The sequence below is a fragment of the Rhinolophus sinicus genome, chromosome 1 (assembly GCF_057876585.1).
Source record: "Rhinolophus sinicus isolate RSI-liver-muscle chromosome 1, RSI-T2T, whole genome shotgun sequence".
Taxonomy (NCBI): Eukaryota; Metazoa; Chordata; class Mammalia; order Chiroptera; family Rhinolophidae; genus Rhinolophus; species Rhinolophus sinicus.
In genome coordinates, this window is record NC_142501.1 from 44,972,402 (window position 1) to 44,993,057 (window position 20,656).

At 34.3% G+C, this 20,656-nt stretch overlaps 1 protein-coding gene across 14 annotated transcripts in view; it reads right to left on the reverse strand.

Moving 5' to 3' along the window:
• The window catches only part of KIF21A (kinesin family member 21A), a 132,938-nt gene that overhangs the window by 22,120 nt on the left and 90,162 nt on the right, over window positions 1–20,656 (reverse strand). For 9 of the 14 annotated variants that reach the window (XM_088798829.1, XM_019736489.3, XM_019736418.3 and 6 more), the window contains 15 exons: window positions 18,715–18,805; window positions 18,177–18,294; window positions 17,618–17,806; window positions 16,955–17,154; window positions 15,735–15,842; window positions 12,467–12,535; window positions 12,157–12,371; window positions 11,868–12,021; window positions 11,164–11,358; window positions 10,627–10,728; window positions 9,696–9,861; window positions 9,158–9,178; window positions 4,574–4,634; window positions 3,924–3,978; window positions 1,102–1,316 (listed from right to left, as the gene is read on the reverse strand). In XM_088798829.1, the coding sequence (XP_088654955.1) occupies window positions 1,102–1,316; window positions 3,924–3,978; window positions 4,574–4,634; window positions 9,158–9,178; window positions 9,696–9,861; window positions 10,627–10,728; window positions 11,164–11,358; window positions 11,868–12,021; window positions 12,157–12,371; window positions 12,467–12,535; window positions 15,735–15,842; window positions 16,955–17,154; window positions 17,618–17,806; window positions 18,177–18,294; window positions 18,715–18,805 (1,959 nt within the window). The remainder of the gene's footprint in view (window positions 1–1,101; window positions 1,317–3,923; window positions 3,979–4,573; window positions 4,635–9,157; window positions 9,179–9,695; window positions 9,862–10,626; window positions 10,729–11,163; window positions 11,359–11,867; window positions 12,022–12,156; window positions 12,372–12,466; window positions 12,536–15,734; window positions 15,843–16,954; window positions 17,155–17,617; window positions 17,807–18,176; window positions 18,295–18,714; window positions 18,806–20,656) is intronic. The other 5 variants (XM_019736440.3, XM_088798833.1, XM_019736430.3 and 2 more) reach the window with 1 other exon arrangement.

Sequence of the window (20,656 nt, forward strand, 5' to 3'; positions counted from 1 at the left end):
CACAAGCTATACTGGTTAGCAATTTCTAACAGCAAATCCAATAGTTAATGACATAGGCCATCTCAAGCACGTGCAAGAAAGTTCTGTCATCATTAAAATTAATTTTGAAATTAAAGGTTGCAGATGGGCTTACTGAATGGAAGACAATGGAACTATCTTCATAAAATGAAGAAAGTTATGGCAAACAGAGATATTCAAAGGGTGAAAGTTTGTTATATTTTATTTGCAGAGTCATATACCAGGTTGCTTTTTTGGCAATATTTCTGAATGCTGTGATGTATTCATCCTATAAATCATTTTCAAGATCATATGTGAGGGTTAGTTTGAAAAGCATCATTAAAGATCTTTGTCACTGAATGGTCTAATTTTAATATAACTTTCAAAACACACATACACACACAACGTACACACATATACTGGCCTGTACAGGGAAATCTTTATTTGTCGTCAAGATAATAATGAAAAATTTCTCATTAAGATTTATTTTGAATAATTTTTTGTTCAGATTATCATAGGTGGGAGACAGAATATTCCCTCCTTGAAATCTTTAATAATACCAATGAAAATACTTTGTGTGTACACTCGTCAGACATGTAATGTGCTTGAAGGCAAAGAACTAGGTAAGCCCAAAATGTATTGTTTGTAATTCATATTTCTCTTTTTCTTTTTAAAGGGTCAGCAAAGGTTTACTATCCTGACCAGGCTCTTACAACCAGGACGTACATAATTTAGAGCAAATTTAAGAGTTTTAAAGCTTCAGTTTTATATAATTGTTTTATAGGTATAATTTCAATTTAGGGGTTTCTAAATACATTTTATCTGTAATTCATATCTCAGCCTTTATAAAAATTATAATCCCATAAGAATTACCCTAAAACTGAGAAATAGGACAATGCAATTCAACAAAGAACATCTCATCTCAAATGATTTTAAATGCCCCCCAAATTAGGTGAGATAACACATACCTAACAGAAATTACTTTGAAAACCAGAGATCTTATTTACGTAAATATTTAAAAATAGAAATAAGGCATTAGCAACATGCACATTTAATAAAAAGAAAAGCCAAAAGAAAGGAAGTTAGTGTAGCTGGGCCACTTACATGCTGCCTATCTTAGAAGGAAAGCCAGATGGGGGAGGGAGTTCTTTTTCCCTAGCAGAAGTACCACTTGTGTCTGTATTCATTCCAATCTCTTGCCCTTCTGCAACAGGTGTAAGAGGGCCAGGCAAGGAGGCATCTCCTGTACTAGTGTCTGAGGCTAGTTCACTGCTATCTGCATACAGCAATTCCATCTGAGTGGTGGTTCTCCTTCGGGCCTAGTCAGAGAATGGAAGGAAAAGCAATCAGGGGCAAACTTGCGCAGAGAAGATGATCAGGAAATAGAGATTTAATATTAATTTGAAATAGGTAATAACATTTAGCGTATCTTTTCCTAGCAAGTGTGTTAAACATAGTGTGTAAGATCGTGACAAGCCAGAGCTATAGCCAGGTAAGGCTTTTACAGGCCATAATAGCAGTCAACACTTGTATTGTACTTATTATATGCCGGGCATTGTTCTAAACACTTTATGTTAGCACGTACTATTAGCACGTACTATAACACTTTATATTAGCACGTACTATCATTATCCTAATTCACAAATGAGGAAACTGATGTACAGAAAAGCTAAGTAATTAGCCCAAAGTCACAAAGCTAGTAAGTGACAAAGCCAGATTGAAAACCAGGCAATCTGCGCTATCCTGCCACTCATGGCCAGCTCCCTCAGCATATAATTTAAAATAAAAAACAAAGAAAGAAAGAGAGAAAGGAAGGAAGGGAGGGAGGGAGGGAGGGAGGGAGGGAGGGAGGGAGGGAGGAAGAAAAAATTAAACAAAAATATAATTGCAGGGAAGCTGATTAAATTCTAAAATTTTCTTATGCTTACATGCTTTATTCAATACCAATTTTAATTTTATTTTAAATTTTATCTTAATATCAATTTTTACATCTGTTTCTTAATTTTGTTACCCTGCTCCACTGATGCCTTATTTGTGTGTTTAATCTGTCTGCTGGATAATTCAACACCAGACTGCAGCAGCTTTCAGTGTCATGAAGAGGCAGGTGAAGGTCATTTTCTTAGAATCTAAACTCACTATAAGCATTCCCTTTTTTACTCTTGAAAACAAATGACTACCCTGTTGTTGCTCAGAGTTGTTATCATTAAGGTATTAACAGATAATCACGGTGTTTACCAGATTGCTAGCCTCTACAGGGCAGGCACCTGTTTTATTCAACTTTATATCCCCTGCACTTAACAGAGTACTTGTACATGCCTATTTAAAATATACAGTCAACTTCATTTTTTCAAAGGAAAAATAAATGGCATGAGATCCTTCCAGGCATCTTTGCAGTTCAAAAGGAGTAGTAGGTAGCACTTCAGAAAACTCTGGGGAAGAGAAGGCCCTGCAGCCAGTTTTTTTACACTGTCAATTTTCTCCACTGCCAATGACCCAGGGCAGAGTGGATTCATGTCCTTGGGACTTCCTAACACAGTGGTTCGTTCAGGAGATGACCTATAGGCCACCACTTTCCATCTCCCTCTGATGTTCCACAAGGGCAGAAATAACTAGGCTCACAGGCCTGAAAGATGCAGGTTACCTTAATAGAGTCTCTCCTCCGCTTAAGACTGGATCCAAATAACACGAGAATGTTTTCTCTTCTTTGAGATGTGGTAACTTCTTCTTAGTCACTCAGAGTTAAAAAACAAACTACATGACCCCAAGCCAGTAGCTCAAAAACCACACATAGAGTTTGGAGATGTTTTTTGATTGGCTTGCCCAGTGTTTTAAAGATAGGGAAACTCTACATAAAAATCTATATTTAAGGCTTCTCTTCAAAAACCAAAGGATCTGGTAACCTCAGGCCCATATTCAATCATGGCAAAAATGAGCAAGAGTTGAGTGGTGGCTCTTTGCTTCAGATGGGGAATGTCCTCTTCAAGTAATCATAATGACCCCAACTCATGATTTTATATCCAGCCAAACTACTCATTTACATTACCACACTTACCACTGTACTGTACACCTTAAATCCATCCTGTCCATTTGCACAGTATTATTCTTTCAGGTCCTGATCCTATCCATTCCAATATTTACTAAGCACTGCAAGACTTCTTTGTTTTCAAATATCTTAAAATGGTTAGTTAATTCATCTAATATCAAATGTTACCAACACTCAATATGACATGTACTATGTGTATCTTACACATTTAACACCATGTATATTTATATATATATATATATATATATATATATATATTTAACTTTATAAATATGCATTGTAGCCTCATTAGTTTTTAATACAATATGATGATTAAGAGTTGGCTTATTATTCAAACCACTTTAGGCTACTAGTTAAACAAAGTATGAAACACCTTAGACATATACGCATGTTAAATTTTCAAAAATCTCCCACCAATTCAAAGGATTTACATTATATGCCACTACTGGTCTACAATTTAGTTAACCAATTGTTCTAAAATTACTATTGTCTAGTAATTTGTGACCATCTCCTATATTATTAGAAACTTTAGGTAACTTTAATAAATTAGCATAACTTCCTTAATGGGTAATAAACTAAAAACCTAAAAAAACCTGAAAAAAAAGAAAAGAATTGGTCTCTGTAATTATATCTTATCTAGTGGAAAAAGTATGAGACTATAGTAAAGTGAAAGTTCCATTAAAGAGAAAATGTTCAATATAAATTTTTTTCAAAGGGGAATATGGTAAAGAACTAAATTTCTTAACATGAAAGCTTTGGTAAAAGCATGCCTACTTGCTAACCTATTAACGGATCCAGCCTGAGGACTATGTATTTGTGATAATATTATAAAAGAACAGTGGGGGGCGGGAAATGTTTACCTGGAATTTTTGATCTTCCTTACCTTATTTTTAGGTTTCACTTCACCACAAAGCTTCATAAGGTCTGAAGACAGCGTGCTATGTGCAAAGAAATAATTAACCACAAAATTAAAAGGAATTTTACCAGAGGGTACGGGGGGAAAGGGGTGGTAGAAGAGGGTAAAGGGGGTCAACTATATGGTGATGGAAGGAGAACTGACTCTGGGTGGTGAACACACAATGTGATATATAGATGATGTATTACAGAATTGTATACTCGAAACCTATGTAGTTTTGTTGACCATTGTCATCCCAATAAATTTTAATTAAAAAAAGATTAAAAGGGAACTTATCGAACCTGTATGTCCTCTATGTTTATAACTATGGAAAAAATTGTATATGCCTATCTATGGAAAAAAAGAAAGATAATATTTAACATTGAAATGAACTAATTAAAAAATTAATTAATTTTCCTTCCTTAAATATTCCAATATTTTTATTTTAATATTTGTGGTGATCAAGCATGACCACATGCTAGTGTGATTTCATATTACTGTTTCTAGTGCTATTCACCTACCCATAAAATTCAAAATTATTTGTTTTATAAGAGTAATTGTTTGAAGCAACAAGACAAAAGTTTTAAAAATATTACAGAAACAAGTAAAATCTACTAAGTTTCCAAAGGCTCTCTTACCTTCCTTCTGATCCTGGGCTGTTTAAAGGTGCATCCTCATCAGTACTATCCTCTACATTTTCTAAAAAAAGAAAAAAAAAAATGTCCAAAATGTAAGTGTTATCCACATTTCCGAATTTGAATGATGACTGCAATGCAATCCCTATGCTACAATGAACTTCAGCCCAAGGTTTCCATTTGGGCACTTTTGGTTTTAGTAATTGAATCACAATAGAAATGCAGAAAAATATTTCTAAGAAAACCTTTTGATTATATGTCCTAGGATGAGAAAAAAAACGTGTTCAAAATAGGAAAAGCCCAAGTTTGAATGATAAAACATGGAAGAACATTTGTAGGATCAAAATGAAATCATGTATTTATCAGAGCATGTATAATTATATATTTTTTCAGGATGTGTATTTATCTCATGCTATTGAAATATATGAAAACTCACTGAGGAAAAGACAAGATTAAAGAATATGATGCATGAGCTTCTTTTAATGTAGTAGCCCAACTTCAAAAACTGTATGTGTAATCACACTTGTTACATTTCATGAGTAGGCCAACTTATTTAAATATTTTCCTCTCCTTTTATTTTTGTTTTCAAGAAGAGAGAGTGTGAGTGTGTGTGTGTGAGTGTTTGTGTGTGTGTGTGTGTGTGTGTGTGTGTGTGTGAGTGTGTGCTGGTACTCAGACGTTACACATCAGCATGCAGCTCATTCATGTGTACACACAAAAGACGAAAACAATAGGTTTGCATGCAACGATTTTGTAAATGAATACAAATAAACCACTGCTATTTCAGGACAACTCTAGCAGACTAGTAAAAAAAGAGGAAAAAAAGCAAACAAATAAAACTAATTAAGAGTCAATAAATAAAACAGCCACAGAGAATAAACCATTTAAAATGTCAGTGAGCAACTAACATAGCTGCAGGTTTTCAAAACACACATCTTATTACGAAATCATCCCACAAAACTAAAGACAGCACTACAAATAACATATATTAATAAAAATATGTATGAATCATACCCTTTTAACTTTTAATTTTATATCATACAGGTGGATTGCACACACAAGTCAACTAATTCCTTTCTCTGATGCTCCCGTTCTTCCTCACTGTTTAGCAGGTATTTCAATAGAAATTCAGTAATACTTGATAGATGACAGTATTACCTAAGACGAAGCCTATCAAGGACCTAAAAGTGGCATTTAATTTCTGAAGTGAAGAAAACAGTGGTCTCAAAGGCAATGTGTGCCTTGAAGTCCACCATTAGAGGAAGGCCCAAGGACTTGCTTCACAGACAGATAATTGAGTGCTGAGGTGACTGAATTAGTTGATCATATAAAAATGGGGTTATAAAGAAATGACAAACCTAGCCTTTATTTTTCCATATATGAAAGTGGGCTAAGATTGGCTAGCATTTTTCTTGTAGGAAGAAACCCGTTACTATGTTAAATCATGTGAGCACTTGGTAAAAACGGCTTAGCTCCTGCTTACACATGTACACTTATTTAGAGATAACTATGGTTTGACATAGCCAACCTGGCCAGAGGATAGAGGCGCCACCTAGGCAGTCACCAAATCAGACCCCTCTTCAGGACTTAGCTTAGTATGACCACTATGGTCATCTGGGAGGCAGAACACATGCCATCACCTCACTCTCAACTCTGAGAACATAAATCCAGCCCAACACCCGCTTCTTTTCTCATCGCCACAGAATCAAAGCTCAAGGCAGAGATTTATAACTCCCGAATGCCTTAAATTCATCCATATCAGTGTGAGGTTGCACAATCTCACCTCACTGGAAGTTGACCAAATACTTTTAAAGTTATTTTTTAAAAGTTATTTAAAAAGTAGTATACAGGAAAGAGTTAACGCAGCAGCCTAGAGACTGCTATCCTTAGAAAGGCTTGCTTGCGTGGTCGGACTTTGGCATCTGGAAACTTGGCTGTCAGAGCATCCCCAGTCACCAGTCAACAAACGAGAGTAGGTCACTGTACCTAGAATGTTAGTGCAAACAGTATGGCTTATGCCAACTTCCTGCTTTCCTTCTGGAAGGCTGGAGTCCTGGTATGTACTAGACAGAAGGTACGTATGTGACCAGGTCCCAGGCAAAACCTTGGATGCTGAGTGTCTAATGGACTTCCCTGGATATACATTGCACATATGTTGCTGCATTTTCATTCCGGGGGTAAAAGTACATTCCATGAGAGACTTCTCATGGGAGAGAGAGAACATAAGGAAGCCTGGACATGGATTTCTCCAGACCCCATCTGTGTTTTTCCCCTCATGACACAGCTGGGTATCCTTCCTACATGCTCTCGTGAATCTATGCCATGCATACGATATGCTGAGCCCCATGACAGCAAATGTCCAAAGACAGGGATGATTTTATGGACCCTGACATAGCAAGGGAAAGAAGAAGGGAAAATAAAGATGTTCTTCAAAGGCTACAAAACTACAAGGCTGCTACCCTCTAGCCTTATGTTCCATCATCTTCTGCCATGTACAAGTACTTGTTGGTCCAATGCGCCAACCTGCTTGAAGGCCTCATGCACACAACATTTTGGCTAAATCTTGGTGCTTTAGCTTAGTCACTGCCTAGACTCACTCTTCTCAGGCCCCCCTTCCATCTTGTCTTTTGCCTGGCTAACTCTTTTTCTTCCTTTATGTTTCAGCTCAAATGTCACCTCCTCAGATAGCCTTCATTGCTTCCTCTATTCTTGTTGCGTGGCCCCGTTCTGTGCTCCCGTAACTCCTTTGATATATCCCAATCACTGCCCTCATTATAATGTATCATAATCTGTTCATGGTCTGTCACCCTCAGCAAGGCAGCAAGTCCATAAGGGCAACATTTTGTGTCTTATTCATCTTTGAATTCCAGCACTCTGCCCAACACTTGAGATAAAATTGGAACTAAATAAATGTTTTCAAAGCAATGTATACATGACTGTCTAACTTTTGTAGATTTAACTTCCTAATTTTTTTTTTTCCTCTTCCCATGCTTTTCCGCCAAGCACCTCTGGGCTAGATTTATAGGCTCAATTTCTAGGGTGAATTTCTGCTGTAAGACACAGGTTGCATCAGTTACATGGGTTCCCATTCTCGGCTTTTGACCCTTCTTCAAGCTATATAGATAATTGAAAGTTGTTTGAAACTTGTGAAAAAGCAACACTGCTCAGCAAATTAGTAGTTTATTATTTTCCACACAAAAGGACATTAAAGAAGGCATTGCATTTTCCTTCCAGGTTAAAAGAGACAATGGACCTAAATAAGAATTTACCTATTACTATAAGTTGAGCCACTAAGAAAAAGAAGAGCAAAGAAGAGGAGAAGGAGGAGGAGTGGAGGGAAAGAAAGAGGAGGAAGAGAGGAAAAGAAATGTGTTGATAACACATAGAATGGCAAAAATTCTGGTTATAATCTAGGAACTTGAGCAACCATAGGTAGGATATAACCCATCCTACTTGTTCTACCTACACTTGCTTTAGCTTGAGCAACTAAAAAGTAGTAGCTTTTCCATATCTATATTACGCAGTTGATCTCAAGGAAATATTACTTTGAGATTAACATGGAGTATAAACACCTAAAAAACCATACATGTGTTTTTTAAAGCTCATGTGTTTTATTTGTGTAACATCATTTAAAATAAATTCACATTCATAGATTATGTTTATTCTAATGACACAGAAAGATAATTACATTTAATCTTTCAGTTACATTCCTCTTCTTTAAGTATAAGCATTTAGAAAACTTTTGACAGCTGTTAATCAGGAAGAAAAAAAAAAGATCAGACTGTGAAATAATTTTAATTAAATAAAAACTGCTCCAAAATATTCATCCAGAAAAATCATAAGGAATAAAATTGCCCTTATTGCTTTGTCTTGTGCACCTGAACTAATTTTAAAAAAATAAAAATTTGCCCTGATACTCCTGGTTCCTTCAAGTGTATAATCACTGAGCGGAGCAGAGAGATTCCTAAAGGATGGGTGTAGTTCAAGTGCATGTTGAGGTGGCAAGAGAAAGAGGTTGAAAGTCTCTATAGGCAATGATCCCTGAATATATGTTATGATTATAAATATTGTTTCAATCTGTTCATATAAAAATCCTAAAAAAAAAAGTCCTTTGGATAGTTTTATTCAATTTACAGTATTAAAATATATGCGCTTAATTTTACAAAAATTGAGAATAGTTGAGAATCTAGCAAATACATACCAAAAGCAAATAAACACCAGAGAAAGTTATTTATGAAGTTAAAACAACAGATGTAAGTTAACAGATCTGTTTAAAAATTAAAAAAGAAATATATAGTCCTCTTTTTCCAACAAGATAGAGAAAGAAGAGCTCATGAAACTGGAGCCACAATTGCAGTTCAAATAAAGCATACTTATTTAAACATCTAAGAATTTTAAAATCAGAAATGTGTAAGAAAGACAAAAGACTTAGTATGTTTGTGGTCATGGGTACATTTCAAAAAAGATCATGCAAAAACCAGTGGTTGCCAATAAAAATTTTAAAAATAAGATGTACCACAATTAGTGTACATGAACAATTAGTAATTCATGCAGCTGTAGGGTACACAGAAAGCTAAACATACTTACCTAATGGTACGCTATCTAGATCTGTGTAAATAACAGCAAAAAGGAAACAAAATACTCCAATCAAAACAGATCCAATGTTAAAATTCCCACATAAAACAAGATTATTTACCCTTTCTAAGATATATAGAATAGATGCCATAACAAAAACTTATAAATTTATTTTTTAAGGTAGTTAGATATGCAGCATAAAGCGATGACCCTTGGTTAATACTATAAATAATTTAAACAACCAATTCAGAAACTTGGTTGATCTTCTTTATCTATAAAAACTAATTGCTTAATAAGGTTAAATAAGCCTTTTAAAGTTGGTAACGTTTCTTGCAACGACAATAATTGAATAAAGTTGTCGTTTCTTGGAATGACAATAATTACCTCTCCCTAAGTTTATACATGCAAATTAAGGAAGGAATAATTAATAAAAGCATAAGTAAATATAGCATCTATTCAGTCAAGCTATAGGGGAAAGAGGTAGGGAACAGCATACTCAAAGAGCAAAGCTGTCATGCAATTCATTTAACTAAAATTTAGTCCCAATTACCTTGTAAAGCATGGCCTAGTAAAGCATCTAGCTCAGGATTTAATTCTGCTTTCTCTTTCAACATATGGAATAAGAGCTGGTTTTGTGTAGCACTGGTTATTTCAGTTTGTTTAAGTCGACCTTCAAGTACTTTAATTTGAGCCTCTTTCTGGGCAGCTTGAAGACCCTGTAACAACACCAAAAATATAAATAAAATTATCTTAAATCATATAAAACAGAATCTACCACACAAAGATCTGCATCAAATAGCAAATGCATATGATATATGGATGTTGACACCAGATAGACCTTGATTCATCTCAGCTCCTCCACTTCCTAGCTTGGTGACCTTGAGCAAGTTTCAGCTTACTCAAATGCAAAATGATATGAATAATCCCTACTTCCTAGCACTTGAGAAGATTAAGTAAGAGAACATAACGTAAAGGGTCTGGGCACAACCCCAACGTGAGAAAAAAAGGAAGTCAGAAATCATTATCACCTTCAACATTTAGTGAGAAGTTTCTCACGGGTGACAGGTTAATGCATTTACATTCAAAAGGGCAGGAGTGCAACTATATTTTTTCCTTTCTGATTTTTTTTTTTGAGATGTAAAGAATCAGTATCAAACAAAAACTATGATACCAAATTTGTTTGCAACCCAAGAGCCGTTTTCTTTTAATTTTTCCTTTGTTAGAGTAAAAGAGGGATTATTTCTTCTTTACGTTGTTTATCTGTTCTAATATACAAGCACAATAGATGACAAGCTAGTGGAATTGATCTAAATATTGCCGACTTTTCTTAACTCTAAAGAAAGGCAAAGGGAATACTTTCTAATTTAAAAAAAAAGAATCTTCTTCCTCATTACAAAGGAAAGGGCCACTGGGAAAGATCAACAAACTACAATGAATTAATAAAAACTCAGGTTTCCAATCATAGTGTAGTTAAATCTTACCTTATTAATGCCCATTGACAGGAAGTGATCTAGTAGATATCGGGCTTCGGTAAGCGTGCAAGCATTAATGACTGCAGTGACATCCAGTGTTTCTCCTTCTTCCTGCATGAAACCAGCATACGATGTCACCTTACTTTGAGCTAACTATATTTAAACAGAAGGCAAAAGCCTATGGTGTCATGTACTTATTTGATAGTATTGGGTTAGCTAATGAGACTCCTCATAATAGTATAAAATATGATCCCTACCCCAAGAAACAAACGGTCTAGTTGAAAAGGTAGGACACATTTGAGCAGTTAAGAATTCAAGGTAGGTTAATACATGATATATATATGTCTTTTACAAACAATAAATAATATAATAAAATCAGCAGAAAAATCTGGAAAGCAGGCAGAGAGTTGTATACATGCAAACCTGAAAGTCGTATTAAACCAATTAACAGAAAATTCCTTCACATAAAAATTCAAAGTGCTTTTAATAATAAAAACTACTTTTCATTAAGCCATTAATTTTTTTTTTTTTTTTTTAATTACAAACCTTTGCTTCTTCCATCTGCATGATGTTGGCTTGACAATCAGAAATACTGTCATTGATATAATCTATATTAGCAGTTAAGGACTCCATCTCCTCATTGATGTTAAGCACATTTTTATCTCCTTCTCCACTCTCCTTGATTATTCTTTCCCTTCTTTTTGAAAGTTTTTCTCGTCTTTTTGTGAGTTCCTCCCGTTGCTATTGAGAAAACAGGTTGGATTTTAAGAAATGATGTTCACCTAAGACATTGAGACATTATGCTTAGGGAAATAAGTGAGTCACAGAAGGGCAGATACTGAAGGATTCCACTTATATGAAGTCTCTCAAGAGGTCCCACTCATAAAAGCAGTAAGCACGATGGTGTTTGCCAGGGGCTGGGGACATGGGGAGAAGGGGAGGTGCTATTCAATGGGTATAGGGTTTCAGTTACACGAGATGGGAACGTTCCAGAGATCTGCTGCACAATATCGTGCTTATAGTTAACAATACTGTGCTGTACACTTAAAAATGTGTGAAGAGGGTAAATCTCATGTTACCTGTTCGTACCTCAACTTTAAAAATATGATGTTCATCTATTCATACACAATGCAATCAAAACTCACCAAAAAGAAACTTGGTTAGTATTCAATTTACCCACGGAACAAGTTTGGAAAATCAGAATTAATAGTCAGCTAAGAAAGAACACTTGTACTTTCTGTTCCCCACACCTTGAGTAGTCTATTCATATCAGCCTCCATATTGGAAATGGTCATTTTCTGCATGATGATGTCTGTGACTCTGCGCTCAAGAAGCTGCCACTTCATGCGAGCTGTCTTGGAAACGAACACTCGGCCCGTCAATACTTTCCTCTGATATTTTTTTCTGTAATCATATAAAAACAGACAGTGTTTATTTGATTATGCATTAGCAAATAATATGCTGTTTTTCATTGAATGCCAACTTTCAGAAATAATGCCATAAAGATTATGTCAAGAGGAATAGAAGAATTGGGTTGACCTGGTTCCATTTGCTGTGGACGTTGGTAAGGCCTGGACTCTTGCCACAGGAATTCTCATTTTCTGCTGGGCTGCTGCCCTTGAAGCATCTGTTTCTACAGCAGCTGCACTGGAACCTGTGTCCTGAATGGGGGTATCGGATGAGCTCACCTTCCGAGTAATTTTTCCAGCCACTTTATCGGACATGGGCCTTACTTGCCTACGAAGAGCTGTAACCTGAAATAGCAAGAGAAACAGACTCATTCTCTTAGTCTATAGAAATACATCATTTATCTCAAAGCCAAAAGGTTTCCTCCAAATGGGCTACTTGCCTCTTCAGTTTTGCGACGAAGAACCACTTCTTGGTTTCTTTTTTGCGCTTCCAGAAGTCTCAGTTGATGCTATAAAATAATATTGAATAAGCTAAAATAGTAAACTGAAAGATACAATACTTACTACTCCTATATTAACATATTTTCCCATTCCTACTGGGAACTATAGAGATCTTAGCAGAATGTAAGCTAACAACAACCTTGCATCTATTACTACAGAGATAGATATTTCATTCCAAAAAACACAAATACATATTGATATAGCCATCTGTCTTCAGAAAAATAACTCTGTGACACATACTTTTATTTAACAAACACTAATAGAGTTCTTCCTATATATAAGTACTTTTCTAAATGCTTTACAAATGTTGTCTCATTTCATTTTTCTTAGACATTTTGTTTTGCTGGCTAAGGCATGATCAGAAAGAAACACAGCTTAGAATCTCTACAATAGAGGCATTTTACAATATATACAGTAATTTTAAATTCTGTTTTTAATATAGGGAGAGCACATATTAATTGTATTAGCACTTTATAATAACTCTAGGAATGTTCTAATGTTGGGTAAAGTAAATGGACAATAAAACATGTCAGTATTGGATAACAATTTATTTCTAGGTACTCTACATGATAAAGACAATTAATTATGGATTACTTTAAGCCATTTTATAGTGCTCTAATTTAGGAAAGAAGTTTGGACTGAAAACATAGAACCTAGTTCTAGTTCTGTCATTTATTCAACTCTGTGATCTTGGGTAAAGCTTAGGTATTGGACTTGATCACAAATCTTTCTTCTAGGACTTAAATTCTGTGCTATAACAACTAACCCCTCATGTTTTGTATTCCAGATTCAAACAGATCATTCATTTCATATTTATGCATGTTCCTATCTCATCAGATGAGAACTCTTAGAGAAAAGGATTCTATTTTATCACTGTCATATCTTCATTTACTACAACAATGATTAACGTGGATGCAAAGTTAATACATTTTTTAAAATAAACTACCAAAAATAAAAATTAACATATAGTTTGAAATTTGTTACTACATTATATTTCTTCCTATTAAAAGTCAAATCTCAAGCTCCTTCATATTTTTTGAATGGTGTGCAAACATACTTGGTTCTCTAAGGGTTCAACGAGAAACATTACAAGAAACAATTTAGAAAGGTCAGTATGCACACAAAGCAAGAAATAAAATAGAGAAGTCCGAGTGTGAGCTTTGTATGTGATTAGCCAACCTCACATCTTTATAATAGAATATTATGTCATATATGATCATGTGTTACAGATAAAATTCCAAAGTTCCATCCCAAGAGTTAATTGTTCAATAGTGATCTCTCTATCTCATATGAATTAGTAATAAAGAAATAAGTAACATGAATTGTAAGGAAATTGTTCCTGTCAGTCAAAAGTTTTCATTAAAAACAAAATAAATAGCCAAAAAGTGGAAATAGGCCAAATGTCTGTCAATTGAGGAATGGATAAACAAAATGTGCTCTATCCATAGAGCCATAAAAAGTAATGAACTACTAACACATGCTGTAACATGGATGAACCTTGAAAACATCATGCTAAACGAAAAAAGCCAGACACAAAAAAACTACATATTGTATGATTCCATTTATATGAAATGTCCAGAATAGACAAATCCATAGAAACGGAAAATAGATTAGTGGTTGCCGGGTTCTAGGAAGAAGGAACAATGGGAGTGACTGCTAACGGGCATAAGGTTTCTTTCTGGAGCAATAAAAGTGTTCTCGAATTAAGTAGTGGTAATTGTACAATATTGTGAACATAATGAAAACTTGAATTGTACAGTTTAAAAAGTGAAATTTTATGGTATGTTAATTATATCTCAAATTTTGAAAAATAGCAGATAGGAAAAAAAAAAAAAAGAATAGGCAATATGTTAGAAGATGCTCCTACTTGATTTCAGTAAGAACATAATGATATAAATAAGATCTAAAGTGCCCAGGAATTGAAAGTGGCAAAATACACTGATTATTAAAACATGTTGATATGCTGGGGGAAAAAAAGAAATAAATATAGTAGTCATCTGGCTAAAATATCTACTTCTCTACCTCCTATTCTCTCCTCTCTATCTCCTTCAATTTCCTCTTTAGCGCCCAAGGTAAATTTCTATTTTCTTCAATATGCTGTATGCTCATGTGTTCTTCAGGGAGGATTTAGATGAAATTGAACAAAAAAAAAGAAACAAAGGCTGAAACCTAACCAACAATGGAAAAAAGAAAGTGATGACTTATTTTTTTTTTCCAATTACAGTTAACATTCAATATTATATTAGTTTCAGGTGTACAATATAGTGGTTTGACATTTACATAACATATGGAGCAATCTCCCCAATAAGGATGAACTCTTCTTTTAAGAAAAATAATCATAAATGAAATAACATATTGCCAAAAATTTGTGAAGAAAAGAACAAATCAAAATAACCTATAACCCTAACACAACTATAGTTAATATGTTGGGATATATCCTTCAAAACTGTACCTCATTTTAATTAAGCATGCATGCATGAAATGCTACTTTACCTTTAATGTTAGGTCATATACTCTTTTTCATTTTACTATGCAATTTCCAAACCCTAATTTCTAAAGGATAACTAACAACCTATTAAATGAGATGGACTATAATTTATTAACCATTCCCCTTCCTGTCATCTTGGTTGTTTTTACATTTTCCACTATTACAAATAACCCTAAAGTGAAGGTTTTAACACACAGCAATTTTTCTTATTTCAGATTGTTTTCTTAGTCTTAGTTCATGGAAGTAAAATTCTTGAGTCAAAGAATACAAAAATTTTTACAGCTCTTAGTAAAGCCTCTTTCAGTGAAGCCTGGTTACTATGCCAGGTACATTTCTAAGAATCTCTAATGGTGAAACTGTCTGGAACCATCCCCAAATCGCTACCTTATATAATACTGCAAGTAGTCCCTTGATCTCCCTAGAGATAATCAGTTGTTCTTTGCCATTTTCTTTCCTGTCATCATCTAGGAAATAAGCTTTCAAAAAAATTTATAATAACACTATAGTGTTTTTCATAAACTTTTATATTTAATTAATACAAACACCATGATAAACACATACTATAATAAACACCATATTACAAAGTTAACGCTTATTTATTTATTATTCCTTAGCCTGTCTTAAATAGTTATAGTTATCATAAATTTTTCAGCCATTTGTTAAACAATCTGTTTCAAGGTACAATATTCATAAATAACTGAGAGTTAAAGACCACTCACATCTCTTTTACGTTGATCTTTTTTCAATTGTGCAATCTCTCTGTTTCTTCTAGATTCTGTCAATCTGGCTTTTTCTTGTTCTTCTTTCATTTGTTTCATTAGGCGAACCTAAAAAATTAGGTAAATACATCTATTGGAATTACCCTATCACAAAATTCATTAAGTAAATCACATATATGGAAGTAAGTTCTCAGAAGTCTGAATACTTCACATGGAAACGTGGAATTCTGCTGCACATTTTCAATGGTCAATTCTTATTTTGGTCGGATTAATGCATTTATATTTTTAATACATTTCTAATACATTTCTACCAAATTGCTTAGTGCTTCACGATTTTACATTCGGTGTTCAGTTGTTCTACAACTTTAATGAATTCTTGGTACTTAGCTTATCACCAGTAGCTTTATGACCTTGAACGAGTTATTAAATCTCTCTAGGCTTTGATTTTCTCGTATATAAAATGGAGATGATAGTGCTATGGCACTGGACTATTATGAAAATTCAATGAATTAATTCCTGCGCAGTGCCTATAACAGCATACAGTAAGCACCCAATAATTTCAGCTATTGTCAGCAACAAATACACAACATAATCATCTAACTACTTCCTAAATCATTTCCACATTTGCGATTTTAAAGAAACATAGTTTATTTTCATGCCAAATGTTAAGAATAATTGATCCCACAACAAAAACAGATAAAATATCAGGATTCACAGACTCTCTTTGGTCTGGAAAAGAAACTTGGTTCTGTTGTAGCATGGGAATGATAAACACCAAATTCAGGATAGCTGTTACCTCTTAGGGAAAGGGGAATATAATCAGGAAGGGATACACGGGGGCTTTGTGTATATCTGCAATGTTTAATATCTTAAACTAGATAGTGGATATAGTGTTCGTTATGTAATTATCTATGCTTTTTTTTGCATGTTTGAAATACTTTATACTTTTGTTAACCTTGTGTAAGAGTTTTAAGAGGAGAAATACTCATCAAAGTCCAAGAAATCCTTTTGGCCACATGATTTTCAGTTATTCTTAAGAAAAGCTTTAATAATGATGACTATTAGGAAACAATGCCTAATTGCTCAAAAGAAGTGCATCATTTATTTGTAAGACTGGGTTACCTCTTATTGAATAAGAAAAGAACCACAATAATTTCTTTTTGTCCCAAATGACACAAGCATCTTCAACATAATACTTTAGTGGAAAATATAATCAATACCTTTGTTTTTTTCATTTCCATCACATCCTGCTGTAATTTCTTCAATTGCTTTTCATATTGAGACTGATTTTTAAGCAACCTCGCATGTTCTTTTTGAGCTGTCTGAAGTCTCTGCAGTTCTTTATTCATGGCTTGGAGCTTCTTTTCATATTCAGACTTAACTTTTTTTGCCTTTTCTTCTGAGTAGGTTTCCACTGAGCCTAAAAAAATCAAAGGATATTTGTATTTGTTTCTGTGAGACACAGATTTTTCTTTCACAGATTTACAATTTATGTCCTTAGAGAAGAACTATCTCCCAAACACAAACCTCAGAGGTCAGTGTGTCTTTGAATCACTTCCACTGTAATTATCCATTCTTAATTTGTTTAACAATTACTGGAGTTTTTTTGTTGTTGTTTTGTTTTTTTGTTTTTTGTTTTAGTTTAAGACACGTTTCCAGCATAAATCAAGACATTAAAACAATTAACCACAACTTTGTACAAAATAATTAAATAGCCTAGACAGGTACCAGAATGAAAAAGCAAGATAATATTTAATATAAAAAGATAAATTCACATTTAATGTGGCTTCTAAGGTAACTTTTTCCTTCTAAAGGAAGCGATGATAAAAATCAATTTTGACAATTTATTTTGAACTTTAATTTGAATTAAATATAATTCTTACCTAAGTTTTGAAGCACCTGGTCTCTTTCAAGCTGAGTGTCCCGAATTTTATGTTGCAGCATCATTAGCTTCTCCTCATACTGCTTTTTCAGCGTCTGCAGTCTTTTCTGGCTGTTTTCTAGTTCATCAATCAGCTTTTGCTTGATTGCAATTTCACAGGTAATATTTGCTAAGTCTGCTTGATAATTGGCTATTTATAAAAGAAGAAAATAAAAATACTAGGAAAGGTCAAAATATTATATTTCTAGCTTTCAAGCAACAGCGTGAAAACCATCACCTACATTCAGGTATTCACTTAGCAGCTCTAAAATCAATGTTCTGGATAAATCAAAAACTAAGAAAGGTGAACAAGATAAAGAGTGTTCACCTTGATCAGGGACAACACATACCACTTACTAAATAAGCATGGAAATCACACAATGACTAAATCCAATAAGGGAAGAAACATGAGCCAGGAAGGGCAGACAGAGGTCAGCAGTTAAAAAATGTTAAGAGTTTTCTGTCATGTTTTAAACAAGCTCCCTAAACGAATTTCTGTCCTGATACTAAAGGGCAAATACCTTTTTCATCTGATTCAGAATCTGATTCATCAGAGCTTTCACCCCCTTCAATGTCATCTTCTTCTTCCTCCTCCTCCTCTTCCTCATCCTCATGATCACTTACTTCTTGACCTTCTTCCTAAAATGTGGTTTATGACCATTAATAAAACAGGACAGGCAGGGCAAACTGATTACCTCATTAAGAGAGACTGATAGAGTAGAAAGTATAGAAAACAAAAATTTCACTTTTCATCAGGTCAAAAAATCATTTCACAATTTTAAGATTTTTACATGATAATTTTGTCTTAAACCAAAGAGTACTTCATCTGTCAGAGTATTCTATGCCCCCATACACAGTGCTTTCACAATGCACAAGAATGAGAGCTGCTGATATTTTATAGCTCACATTTCTAAAGAAAAGAGGTCCTCATGAAAACAGTTTAAAATCGATGCATGATAACCATTTCCCTCTTCTACATATAAGTTATTACATTTATTTGCAAACAAGAACAACCTAACCCAGGGACTAAAACGTACAAGTTCATTCTTTCATACTTACCACTTCTAATTCATTGTTTTCTCTTTCTGAAATACCCTTTTCTTCTTTCTTCTCTTGGTCAGTGTCTGTATTATCCTCTTTACCAGCCACACTTAAAAGAAAAGGGACAAAAGGATATGGTATTAAAGTAGAGGTGAAAATGGTTTACATTTTTCTTCTAGATTTTTTAAACCATCAATTATTTGGGAAAACAAACAGAAGAGTTAATCATTAGAAAGTTATCATGTCTGATGCTTCAGAGGAAAATAGAAATTGCCATCCAACCAATAGAAATTGCCATCCAACCAACAGCACAGTGATTTATATTAGTGGAGAAAAACATATTTTCCAGAAACACTGAGGAATAGATTACACCCTGGAGCATGAGACCTGATGAGACAGCTAAGAACTAGCCCTAGTAACATCCAATTAACTAGAATGGAGGCAATTTAAATTCAAAGGAAATCAAAACAAATACTTCGTTTTATCATCTTAAACATACAAAAGTTTTATCATCTAAACACAAAGATATAGGAACTGTATTTTTATTGATGTCCTAATACATTTAGGAATAAATCTGAAGATCCAAAACAAATCTGCTCATGGTAAGTTTGTCTACACTAGCTGCATCCATCAGAGCGTTCAGATCTTCTCTGGGAGTAACACAGGCTCTTTTTTCCTAGACCTTACCTACAGCACTGGGCTGTTTCTCAAAGTGTTCTCACAGAAATGGGTCTTTGTACATCAAAACTGTCTGAAGTTCAGCCTGACCTGACTTGTGAGTGAATAGGAATTCCAAAGTCTGCCACAAGATTCTCCATACTAGAAGCCTCCTCTTCAATGACCTAGTACTACCAGTCCTAGCTACACACTGAGGCACATTGATATCTAAAATAACACTGATGCCAGTTAATGGTTAGAGCTAACCTAACTCAAACCTGGTGGCCCTGAGAAGACAGAAGACTCTACAGTGAGTGAAGTGTTTTCACACTTATATCACTTTGACCCTTTTTAGGGGTTTAGCAACCATAATCAATTATGCAAAAGTTACACTTCTGCTCACTAGACTCATATGTTTAATCAGGCTAAGTAATATTAGAAAGTGAACTTTAAATGCATCTACAATGGAAAAGATTTCTTCTTGTCCTATAATAACATTTTTTTTTAAGTATTAATAAAAAGAATATTCAAATAAGGCAATATTCTCCTAATAAAATTCCCCCCCTAGAATAAGCTTAAAAACTCAGAATATCTTTATAACATCTAACATTTCTTTCAGATATCCTGCTACATCAAAAAATTGCCCTAATACACGGGTTTATTTTTAGTTTCTAGACTAAAAATTTAATCTTATTTAGGCTCTATTATTATTGTTAAACTCCAATGTTGAACTTTAGGTCTCAATTTTCACAGATACTTTTGTACTCAGAACAAGATGAATTATAAATATTTTTCCTTTATAAGCACTTTTCAGAGTTAATATTTATTTATGGATTATTTCTTTAATTCCTGTCTCCCCCACTAGACTGTAAGCCTCCTGCCCATGTGGCTCAGCATTACATCCCCAGCACTCAGGGGATGTGCATGATAAATGCGCAGTAAGTGTTTGTTAGCATATCAGTCCCTGTGACTGTGCACCTCTGCTTGGCACCTCCACCTATGTGTCTCACTCACTAATTATGTTAGAGTTTAATGTTATGGATTGAACGATTCATAATGATGCATGGGAGATAGCATATCTCTAGAATGAGAAGCAACTACCAGTAGGAATATCAAGTAAATTATAACCAAGTTCCATGAGTGTTAAGTCACTTTGTTAGAGAAAAATGCTCATTATACTCAATGCCTCTCTCATATCACTTATATACTATAGTAGGACTGCTGATTTTCCACCATCACGCAATTCAAGCTGAAAATCTGGAAAGACACTCCCCTTTAGGCAATTATCCCACTGAAAGGCCAG